This window comes from Mastomys coucha, unplaced genomic scaffold (genome assembly GCF_008632895.1).
Source record: "Mastomys coucha isolate ucsf_1 unplaced genomic scaffold, UCSF_Mcou_1 pScaffold8, whole genome shotgun sequence".
NCBI classification, from domain to species: Eukaryota; Metazoa; Chordata; class Mammalia; order Rodentia; family Muridae; genus Mastomys; species Mastomys coucha.
The window spans coordinates 4,686,652-4,698,812 of NW_022196914.1; the positions used below are offsets into that span (position 1 = coordinate 4,686,652).

Genomic DNA, 12,161 nt, shown 5'->3' on the forward strand with positions numbered 1-12,161 from the left:
GTTCATATTGTTGTTCATCCTAAGGGGCTGCAAACCCTTCAGCTCTATGGGTCCTTTCTCTAGCTCCTTCATTGGGGACCCTTTGTTTAGTCCAGTGGATGGTTATGAGTCTCTACTTCTGTATTAGTCAGGCACTGCCAGAGCCTCTCAGGAGACAGCTATATCAGGCTCCTGTCAGGCAGTACTTTCTGGCATCCACAATAGTGTCTGGGTTTGATGATTGAAGATGGGAAGGATTCCCAGGTGGAGCAGTCTCTGCATTGTCTTTCTTTCAGTCTCTGCTCCATAGTTTGTCTCTGCAACTCCTTTGATGGGTATTTTGTTCCCCCTTCTAAGAAGGAACGAAGTATCCACACTTTGGTCTTCCTTCTTCTTGAGTTTCTTGTGGTTTGTGGATTGTATTTTGGGTTATTCTGAGCTTCTGGGCTAATATATCCACTTATCAGAGAGTGCATACCATGTGTGTTCTTTTGTGATTTGGTTACCTCAGTCAGGATGATATTCTCCAGATCCATCCATTTCCCTAAGAATTTCATGAAGTCATTGTTTTTAATAGCTGAGTAGCACTCCATTGTGTAAATGTACCACATTTTCTGTATCCATTCATCTGTTGAGGGACATCTGGGTTCTTTCCAATTGCTGGCTATTATAAACAAGGCTGCCATGAACACAGTGGAACATGTGTCCTTATTACATGTTGGTGCATCTTCTGGGTATATGCCAAGGAGTGGTATAGCTGGGTCCTCAGGTAATACTATATACAATTTTCTGAGGAACCGCCAAACTGATTTCCAGAGTGGTTGTACCAGCTTGGAATCCCACCAGCAAATGAAGGGCTGTTCCTCTTTCTCCACATTCTCGCCAGCATCTGCTGTCACCTGAGTTTTTCATCTTAGCCATCCTGACTGGTGTGAGGTGGAGTCTCAGGGTTGTTTTGATTTGCATTTCCCTGATGACTAAGGATGTTGAACATTTCTTTAGGTGCTTCTCGGTCATTCCAAGTCTCCTTAGTTGAGAATTCTCTGTTTAGCTCTGTTCCCCATTTTTTAATAGTTTTATTTGATTCTCTGGAGTCTAACTTCTTGAGTCCTTTGTATATATTGGATATTAGGCCTCTTTGGATGTAGGGTTGGTAAAGATCTTTTCCAATCTGTTGGTTGCCATTTTGTCTTATTTATAGTGCCCTTTGCCTTACAGAAGCTTAAAACACAGAAATATTCTAAGAATGTTTTTGTTTGAATCCCAGGTGTGGGATATGGGGCTGCTTTAGACTGTCTACAGTAGCTATAATTTGACTCATGCTCTAGCAGAGGGGTGATTTTGCCAGCTGTAGATATTTTCTGCAGTTTTGTGATGTTTAGAATTCTGATGACTTTTGAAAGAGTATATAAGTGCCTCGGCCTTGAGAGGCAGAGTGGGTTGTTGGTTGTTGGCTGTTGGTTGGTTGTTGGTTGTTGTTGGTCAATGTTTGTTAAGTACTGTGCAAAGAAGAAACAACAACAAGAAACTAGATATCCTGACAGCGAAGATCAAACTTGCTCAAACTTGATCTTGTTGAGTCTCAACAAGCTATAAAACAGAAGAACTATTTGACACAGCCCCCACTTCCAAGGCCATCTAGTATCACAATGGAGTACGAAGATCAAACTTAAGGAACTTGACACCCTAATCAATCAGCAGGAAGTAGTTTGATGATATCACTGCCCCTGTTCTGTCCCCTGACTTAATTCAGGGAACTTTTTTCTCTCCCCTTTGTCCTTTTTTCTCTCCTATCTAATATTTGGGGGTTGAAAAGGTGGGAGAAAAGGGTGGGAAGAAGGGTGAAAGAAAGAAGAACCCACAAAGTAGCCTACGACAGCTACAGCCACATTGCTGAGTGTATTGTTTGTTTATAGACATTTCCTGGTGAACTTTTTGGTATTTCTTATATATTTTTTCATATTATTTATGAGTAGGGATAATTTGATGTCTTTTCCTATCACTGTACCTCTAGTTTCCTTCTCCTGTCTCAATGCTCTAGCTGTACCTTGGAGCAGTGTGTTAAAGCAGCTGCGCTCACCTCATCCTACCAGTGTACCACAAGCACTACATTGAAAGGAGTGGGGTTAGAGTACAGCGGCCGGCCGCAGCTGGCCTGAGGATGGAGGACGGGCCAAGTTGGGGTCTGAGGGACTCTTCTGGTTAGCTTGTACTAACCAGAAGATACTGGATGGCCCTGGAAGTGGGGGCTGTGTCAAATAGTTCTACAGTTTTATAGCTTGTTGAGACTCTTAGTCATTTGCTCTGTTGCTTAGATTCTGCGATTGCAGTGACTGGAAATGTACACCCTGAGGCAGCAGTCAGAGTTGTCCAGTGCATGGCCCGTTTCATGGCTGCCTATTTCACCAATGAGCCACTCTTCATCCTGCCGCCTCACAGTGTGAATGTTCTTCCTCCACTTCATGTTAAAACAGGTAATACGCTAAACAAAAACTGTTCTACCTTGCTTTTTGCACATGCTTTTTGTTTGTTTGTTTGTTTGGGTTTTTTGTTTTTGTTTTTGTTTTGTTTGTTTGTTTTTGAGACAGGGTTTCTCTGTATAGCCCTGGCTGTCCTGGAACTCACTCTGTAGACCAGGCTGGCCTCGAACTTAGAAATCTGCCTGCCTCTGCCTCCCAAGTGCTGGGATTAAAGGCATGCGCCACCACTACTCAGCTTTGCACATGATTTTTAAGTCAGTATCCTATGGAATTTGCAGTTTTGAGACTCAACCTTATCTCCTTTTCTGAACTTATTGTTTGTGTTCATTTTTTCATTTGTTTGATTTTTTTTTCTGAGATAGGGTTTTTGCTTTTGCTTCTTGAATAGCTGAGATTATATGTGTGAGCTGCATAGCTTATCTTCCTTCCTTTCATATTTTCCCTTGTTTATTACATCCACCCACCCACCCATCTGACAGTAGGTGGTGTTAAAGTCAGAGTCTCATGCCTGCTTGACAAGTGCTCTATCATTGAGCTATACTTCAGACCCTTTTTCTCTTGTTGCTTGTTGAGACAAGGTTTTATGTAGCCCCTGTAAGCTTTAAACTCACTGTGTAGCCAAGGATAGCCTTGAACTCCTTTTGACTCTTCTGCTTCTCAAGTACTAGTGTGCATGCACTCAGTATATATGTGTGCTGAAGCCAGACAAGACCTCAGGTGTTGTTGCTCAGGCACTATCTACTCTTGCTTTCTTTGAATTCATTTTTGATTCGGGACAGGTCCCCTCACTGGGTTGAGATACACCAAATAGATTATTCTGGTGGACCAGCAACTCAGGATCGATCTGTGCTGTCCCAGTACAATGATTGTAAACACACACAAGCATGCCTGGCTTTTAAAGATGTGGGTTCTGGAAATTAAACTCAAGTCTTCATGTGTATAAGGCAACCATTTCATTGACTAAATTCTCTCCCCAGATACCAGTCCTCTTTTTAATGAAATTAATGTATTAAACATTTTTTATGTTTTGAATATTGTCTGAAATTGGAAAAAAATTTGGCTCTATGGATAATGTAAAATGAGATAAAATACAGTCACTTAGTTTCAGATTTCATAATCTGCTATTAAAAATAGGAACACATATGCCTGGTAGTGGTGGCACACACCTTTAATCCCAGCACTTGGGAGAGGCAGAGACAGGTGGATTTCTGAGTTCAAGGCCAGCCTGGTCTACAGAGTGAGTTCCAGGACAGCCAGGGTTACAGAGAAACCCTATCTTGAAAAATTAAAAAAAAAAACATATTTCTGAATAGTTCAGTTACTGTTCATTATGATCCAATACATTTTAAAAGATTATTTTATTTTTAGTCTACATGTATGTTTGTGGGTGGATATGTAGATATTAGTGCAATGCACAAGAAGGCCAAAAGAGGGCACTAGGTCTCTTGGAACTGGAGTTACAGGTGATTGTGAGTGGGTGCTGATTGTCATGGGTGCTGGGAACTGAATCCTGATCTGATAGGATGGATCCATCCTACTGGTCCATGTTCTTTTGTGGCCCAGCAGTGTTCAACCCATGGATCGTAACCCCTTTGGGGGCCAAACAGCCCTTTCACAGGGCTTCCTTAAAGCTATCCTGCATATCAGATACTACAATTCATAACAGTAGCAAAATCATGCTTATAAAGTAGCAACAAAAATACTTTTATGGTTGGGGATTATCACAGCATGAGGAACTGTATTGAAGGGTCCTGGCATTAGGAAGGTTAAGAACCACTGCTGCAGCTCCTTTTCTGGTACATATGTATGTATATTTTATCTAACTCATTAAGCAGTAGTCACCTTTATTTTGTGCACTTATTCTGTTTCTGCTGTGTTTCATTTTTTAGGGATGTTTGTATTTTATGCATAGCTCATTTAAGGAAGCATATATTTCAGTATTAATAAAACTATTCTAGAGGGCATTCATTTTATGTGCGTCTTCATTGTCATGTTTGAAAATATTAACTAAAAAAGTATTTCATGAGTTTGTGTCTATGTATGCAATTGAGATATCATTTTCTCTAATTGATTAACAGAGCATTCCCTACGACTCATTCCTCTACAACACTCTAAGGTGGCTAGTGTTGTTAGAGATCAGAATCTCTCAAATGTGTGGACAGTTGAATATACCCTCGAACTATTATTTATTGGTGGCCTGATTCCAGAGGCTGTGTGGATGGCACATAAACTTGGAGACTGGAAGACATCTGTTTCCATTGGTGTGGCCTGCCAAGTGTTCTGTAAACAGGATTGCAATTCTGTGCGGTATGGACTTTTAGAATATCTATCTGTGTGTGTGTGTGTGTGTGTGTGTGTGTGTGTGTACGTGTACGTACATGTGCATATATGTCATGGCACTTATGTGGAAGTCAAAAGAAAAGTTATGGGAATCAGTTCTCTCCTACCTTGTGTGTTTCAGAGAATGAAGTCAGATCATCAGGCTTAGCAGCATGTCTTTTTACCTGCTAAGCTGGGTTACCAGCCCAAGGAATGAATTTTTAGATAAGCTTCATCATATCTTGCATAATAGCAAGTGAGGGGAAGGCCAGAAACATTCCATATAGGAGCTGCCCTTCCATATGCACACTGGAGGGTAGGTAGCGTTTTGATGAATTGAGCAGCTAAGGAGTGTGGACATCTGATGCATGAGCAAAAGCATTTGGCAGAGAAGTGTTGGGTTATTTTGGGTAGAGATATGTATGAAGGACAGCAGTGAGAATAGAGAAGTTGGATCCTCTGAAGAGCCTTTTTGTAAGTAGGGTTAACAGAGCAGTTGACTCCATATTTTCTTAATACACTTACTTCTTGATGTAAAATCTTTCCTTTTTTCAAAAATTTTATTTATTTCTCTTATTGCAGGTCCAAGAAAAAGGGTATGGACCTTCCATTAAATATGATACCAGCCCAGATTTTCCAGGAAAAACTGCAGTGTTTTTTAGGTCAGCCAGTTTCTTTGGCAGCAAAAAATGAAAAGGGCTCAAAATACAAGCAATTTACAGGTATGTTATCTACATAAGTTCTAAGTGTATTAGGTTAATATAAACCCTGTGCTATTACACAAACTTATGAATATATTTAGAAATATAAACACCCTGAAAAATTATCAAAAATTTAAGGTTGATATTTATACTTAATCATGGGAGCATGAAAAGCTGATGTCAGTGAGCTGATAGCGCAGTGACAAAGGACTTGCCTGGCACGTGCTTTGCTCAGACTCTGATCTGAGCACCACAAGAAGAAAGAAAAAGCTGATGTCCGGTGAAAACATGCATACAACTCAGTAGCAGAACACATGCTTGACCTGTATGAGACCCTGGATTTAATCTTTCAGCACTGCCTAAACCAAAGCAGCCACCCTGGAGTATATTCTGTTGTGTACACACATTTATACTTACTGTTATCTTAGACGTGGGGTCTTGTTATGCATTCTGGTGTGACCTTGATCATTTCTTCAGAGTGCTAGGACTACAGTCATGAGCTACCATAGCTGGCTAATGTTACCTCCTGTCATGTTTGTTAGATCCCATTGAAGAAGAAGATGCTAATCTGCTGTTTGGGTCTGTGCAAGAAGTGCTGAAAGCCTCAGTCATGGCTGATGCAGATATTGTTTCAGAAACTCTACAGTTGTTGATGGACTCTGCTAAGGACTTCAGTAAGAAGCTGTGGGGCTTAGTGCCTGTCGACTTGTATCTTCCCGCGCCTCCATTGTATTGCCCTCAGCCAGCTGTTCTTAGTGAGGTAAGCCCAGTGGAGTCTTCTCTCAGTGTAAGATGATTTTGTCTGCTCTTTAAAAATAGCCTGGTAATAATGATTATGTTAAAAAGAGCTGATGATAAACTTCCAGTGTCCAGCATAGCTTTTTACTAAATGTACAGTCTTAGGCAACATACCAAACAGCCGTTTAAGTAACAGGTAACTGTTCTGTTGTCCTCAGGAACATGGTGACAATATTCTTTTAAAAGCTGAAAAAGATAATCGCCAAAAGCTGTCTGGAATCCTGCAGCGAGTTCTCTTGCTTTTCCGGGCATCTCGGTGTTCTTTTCCTGTAGCACAGTGGTACATCTTACAGCTGAGGTGGGCAAGAAAGATCATGCAGAAGGTATGCAATGTCTTAGTCATTCAGGTGCTGTGTAAAGCAGCTGAGAGTGTTCATTCACACCAGTGCTTTCCTAAGGAGTCCTGCCCTGTGAACCTTAAATCTTGGGCTTATTTATAATAAACAACTCAGGCCAATTTGTGGCTGAGATGACACCATGAGGTGAGTCCCTGGGTTAGCTCACTCTGAATGGTAATAGAAAATGTCACTGCATAGAAAATTCTTCCAGAATTTTCTGTGTCTGTTCTTTCTACCCTCCAAAATGTTGGAAGATTTCCTCTGTTTAAGGACTGCCCCCACACCCTGTTCTAGAAAGGTAAGATTTTTGTTCTGTGGCAACTCCAGTAGGTTCCAAGCATGGACAGTTAAGGAGTGAGTTCTTGGCTGTTTGTCGGGAGACTTTCTTCACGGTCTTCTGAGATACACATTTGATTCTGAGCCTTCCATACCTTTCCCCTGACTGGTGGTGACCCACCTGTTCTGAAGCTGAGTGGGTTTTGGGTATGTTTCTTTATACAGTTACAAGTCTTTTTTTTTTTTTCAGTTACAAGTCTTTATCAACAGGTATTTTTGAAAATTGGCCATTTATTTATTTATTTATTTATTTATTTATTTATTTATTTATTTAGAGACAGGATATTGGTTAGCCCAGATTAACCTTTAACTTAGCCATCTGAGTGCTTAGGATTCTCCTTGGCAGAAATATACCATTATGCCTGACCTAAATTAGTGTTAAAAATGTTTATATATTCATGACATATATATCTACATGTAGTTTGTTATGTGAAAGTTGGTGTATGCATGCCACAGTGTGTGTGTGTTAGGGTCCAAGTACACTTTGGGTATCAGTCCTCACCTTCTGCTTCATCTGGGACAGTTTGTTGCTGCATATGCCAGGACATATGCAGTCTTCCAGTTGTTCTCCTGTCTGCCCCTGTCATCTTGCCATAAGAGCACTGGGACTACAAACTCATGCTGTGTCCCGACATTCACATGGCAATCAGTTAATCAGTTGAGCCATTTCCTCAGCCCCAAATTACCTTTTGTTTGTTTGTTTTGAGATGGTTTCCTAATGTGATCCTGACTAACCTAGTACAGTTAGAACAGACTAACCTCCAACTCAGATCCATTTGCTTTTTCTTCCTGAGATTTAAAAGTGTGTAAATGATGCCTAGATAAGTAAGCCTTTTTTTTTTTAAGGAATTATTTATCTTATGTATATGAGAATTATTTATTTATAAGGAATTATTTATTTTATGTATATTTATTGCTGTCTTCAGACACACCAGAAGACACCATTGAATCCCATTACAGATGGTTGTAAGCCACCATGTGGTTGCTGGGAATTGAACTCAGGACCTCTGGAAGAGCAGTTAGTGCTCTCAACCACAGAGCCATCTCTCCAGCCCCTCAAGTAAGCTATTAAAAGAGAAAATGAGGTTTAGAAATTCACCTCTTATAAAAATATGTTAAAACTGTTCATTGTCATCACAATGGAGACAAAAAATAGACAGGTGGTTTCCAAGGTCAGGAGAAGGGAAGATAGAGAGTAACGACTCCTAATAACGTATGTATGTATGCATGGTGTGGTAATGAAAAAGTTCTAGAATTAGACAGGTATTATTTATGGTTGAGTAGTTGAATATAGCAAACCAGCTAGGTAGAAATTACTTATAAAAAGATCTTTAAGATCTTTACAAAAATGACACTGAATTAAATATCTGCACCATATTAGTTTCCTATTTCATTCTAACAAGTTGCCGAAATTTTGTGACCTAAACCATGTCCACTCCCTGTTTCTGTGCATCGGAAGTCCTTTGAGCCAAGCTGGTTCTACCACAAAGCTATTCAAGGGTAACAGCAGAGCTGTGCCCCCTTCCAGTGTCTTGTCAGGAAAACCTGTTTCTAGACTCATTGAAGTTGTGACAATTCAGTGGCCACAGGACTGAGGTTCCCATTTCTTTGCTGAGTCTCCCTCTTAGTAGCATCCTTCTAGAAAAGTGTTTGATGAAGGGGCTGTCATTAGCATGCTTACAGATCATTTGATTAGATCATCTTTCTTGAAGTGGCAGGTAGAAGGTGCTATAAATTTACTGCTTATCTTTTTTTTTTCTTTATATCTACAACAGCATCCTCTTTAAAAAACAAAAAACAAAAAAACCCTCTTGATACATTAGAGAAACTGGTTGTCCTGGACTGCACTCTTCGTTTATGATTGTTGAGTGCCACTCACCTTGTTAGTTCTGTTTATTTCCTGGAAACTGGTTGTTGATATCTACCCACTGAAATACACAGGTTTGATTATATTCAGGCTCAGATCTTCTGGGAAAGAATCCTTTGTAACTATCATGTACATCTCTTGTCTATTTCAGTTTTAAAAATGATCAGCACAAGGAATTTGGGTCAAGTCAGATCCTATGTCGAGTTCCCCTTCAACTAACTCATCAGCTTCTTTTCTAATTTGACATTTATTGATAGTTCATATCTAGAGTCGTTATCTTTTAGGAGTTGCCAATTGATGACTTTCTGTTGTCATTTATAGTTTTATTTTTAAAAGTTACATAAGTTGTTTTTTTTTTTTTTACTTGTTTAGGTACTGCACATTTAATTTCAGATGACATTTAAGTATTTTCTCACTCATGACTGTAGGGAAAAACTGAGATGAATCTAGGAAAACTGACAAGAGAATGCAACTGTTTTAACACCTCTTCCTTTTCAGACAGAATGTAGTGATTGGATATCTTGAATTGGATTTGTGAACAGTCTCTCTGAAAACGCAGCTCACTGCAGGGCTGCCTGTGCTGTAGCAGAGGCCTGGTGGTGCCTATGTTCTGTGTGGTTTTCCTTGACTGCCTCACCTGTAAAGAGTGTTTACTGTTGATGATTAACATATTTTATCTTTCTTTTCAGATTCGAATGAAAGGGTCCCTTCCTTCTCTTAGTTCTTTCCCTCAATCCTTACTTAATTACTGTAAAGGAGGGATAGCATTCTTTAGACCTGGAGCGGCTGGAGACCACACGTTTGATGAAGTTTCCATCAAAGCCCTAGGTTCGTCAGAAATGAGCTACTTGTTTGGAACTCAGATGCATATGAATTGTAATAGGATTTTCACTTGGTCTGGGAAAATTTTCTAAACTTATTAACTCTAGTTTGTTCTTTGATAATTGTAACTAGGGGTTTATATTTAACATATATGTAGGTAGATGCTTTATATGTATGCTCATAAATTAAACTTTTATTATATAAAACAAATTGTGACAATGATGACACTGTTGTTGCTTCCTTGTTTAGATTTGGAATTGCAGCACTAAAGAGTACCTTTTCTGTAGCATCCCTTGCTGGAGGGTGTCCTTACTACCATACTGTTAAGTGGGCAGGCTTCGAACCTGTCTGCAGAGAGAAACTAATTTTGTTTCCTGTTTTTCTGATTTAACCTACCTAGGTTTCTTTTCATACATTATTATGAACTAATTTTGATGGCTTTTATTAGCAGACAGGAATTAAGTTGTCTCAAGCATATCAATTCTGATCTGTATTATGAAAAGTTTCCTTAAAGTCTCAGAAGTGGAATGTCTGAGTTAGTGCATTTAGTTATTTCTTACCCCTTGAAATAGTATGCCAAATTTATTTGATGCCAAAAAAATTTGTTAACTTTTTGTTAGTATGCCCTTGGTTTTGAGGTAGCATCTCCCTGAGTTTTGCTTTGACATCTCTTTATTTGGCTTTATGTTTTGAGATAGTCTCTCTTGGTCTGTAGCCCAGGTTAGCCGAGCTCATGCTCCTCGTACTTTAGCTTCTGAAAACCGGTGTTACACATGTGTACCATCATGGAGAGCAGATCATGTCTGTCTTAGGAATAATTATATTGTTTAATTAGTTCTTGATTTGTATTTTCCTATATACATTAATTTTTCAGTTCATAATTTGTGTCCAATTTTATGTAAAACTTAAAGGTAGTAAAACTTTGGAAGACAGAAAAGGAGGGAAGGACAGAGGGAGAAAAAGTGTGTGCGTGTGTGCGTGTGCGTGTGCGTGTGCGTGTGCGTGTGCGTGTGCGTGTGCGTGTGTGTGTGTGTGTGTGTGTGTGTGTTTTACAGCATTAGGAGTCAGACTCAGGACCAGGTCTAAACACCTGCCCTCAGGCCATATGACTTGTTATATAAATTAGTATTCTGGGCCTGTGTAATGGCTCATCAGGCAAAGGTTGTCTTGCCTGACAACCCTGGAAAGCCTTGTCTGACAACCTAAATTCAATCCTGGAACCCACATGGTAAAAGGGACCTCACTCTTCCATGTTGTCTTCTGACCTCCAAGTGAAAGCTTGTGGGACATGCACAGTTGTGCAAACACACAAACAAACACGTGCACACACACACACACACATTCATAAATAAATAAAATAAATATAAAACTTTTTTTAGAAATTAATATTAGGATCTATTTTAGAATTTAAAAGATTAAGCAGTACCAAAGCAGGTGGATTTCTATGAGTTCAAGGCCATCCTAGTCTGTATAGTGAGTTTAAGATCATCCAGGGCTACATAGTAAGACCCTGTCTCAAAAAATAAGTTTAAGTAAAAATGGATAGCAACAAGAAGTTTTCAGGTTTGTAGCTCAGTGGTAAAACATTTGCCTGCCAGGTATGAGGCCCTGGGTTCAATTCCTGGTGCTATAAAAAAAAATGATAATTCTAAATGATATACAATTATTATAGAGTTTATGTTAAAATTGAAAGATATTTATAATATATTATAAATGTATAAGCCAAGTAAGTTGGAACTAAATAGATTAAATAATTTAGTCTATAATTTTTTATATCATCATGCAACTGATATTTATAAAATATTATAAAATATTCTAGAATATTATCTATTAAAATACTATCCATAATGTTATTAGATGTTTGCAGTGAGCATAGTTTTTATTACAGTATGTGCATGTGTGTATTTATATTTACATTTGTGTGTGCTTGCATACACATATGTACTTACTTGTATGTGGAAGTCAGAGGTTGACATCTGGTATCTTTCTTGATCATTCTCCATCTGATACATTGAGGTACCTCAGTTGATCGCAAAGCTTGCTGACTGGGTTAGTCTGGCTAGCCACCTTATTCTGGGATCCTCCGTCCCCGCCTCTTAAGTGCTAGGATCACAGTGGGCCGCCTCGCTGTCCCAGAGTCACATGAGTGCTACAGGCCCAGACTCTGATCTTCACACTGGCACAGCAGCAAGCACTTTACTCGTTGAGCTGTCTACCCAGGCAGCCCTCACAGTTTTCTTTTATAATAAATAGAATAACAACATAAATAACCTGCAGATTTAACGTGCATGTAACTTCCTTTTACATTTGTGTTTTTAGGTTGCTTCAGAGAACTTTGTGCTCTGTGCTGGATGTTGCATATCCGGGATAAATTATCATACACTTGCAGGCAGTATCAGAAAGCAAGAGAAAATGCAAAGATAGAAAAGGTATTTATCAGCTCAGCTCAAGAATAGAAAGCATTACTTGGGTAATTATTACTTAGTAGAAGTGTTTACTGTTTGTAGTAAACTATTCTTTT

General features: G+C 39.2%; 1 protein-coding gene across 5 annotated transcripts in view; it reads left to right on the forward strand.

The window, feature by feature from the left end:
• The window catches only part of Cplane1 (ciliogenesis and planar polarity effector 1), a 94,685-nt gene that overhangs the window by 27,033 nt on the left and 55,491 nt on the right, over positions 1 to 12,161 (forward strand). For all 5 annotated transcript variants that reach the window (XR_004115585.1, XM_031359817.1, XM_031359818.1 and 2 more), the window contains 7 exons: positions 2,295 to 2,453; positions 4,538 to 4,766; positions 5,361 to 5,500; positions 6,022 to 6,239; positions 6,436 to 6,600; positions 9,508 to 9,646; positions 11,960 to 12,069. Coding sequence is in view for 4 of the 5 variants with exons in the window: in XM_031359817.1 (XP_031215677.1) it covers positions 2,295 to 2,453; positions 4,538 to 4,766; positions 5,361 to 5,500; positions 6,022 to 6,239; positions 6,436 to 6,600; positions 9,508 to 9,646; positions 11,960 to 12,069 (1,160 nt within the window). In the remaining variant the exon portion in view is untranslated. The remainder of the gene's footprint in view (positions 1 to 2,294; positions 2,454 to 4,537; positions 4,767 to 5,360; positions 5,501 to 6,021; positions 6,240 to 6,435; positions 6,601 to 9,507; positions 9,647 to 11,959; positions 12,070 to 12,161) is intronic.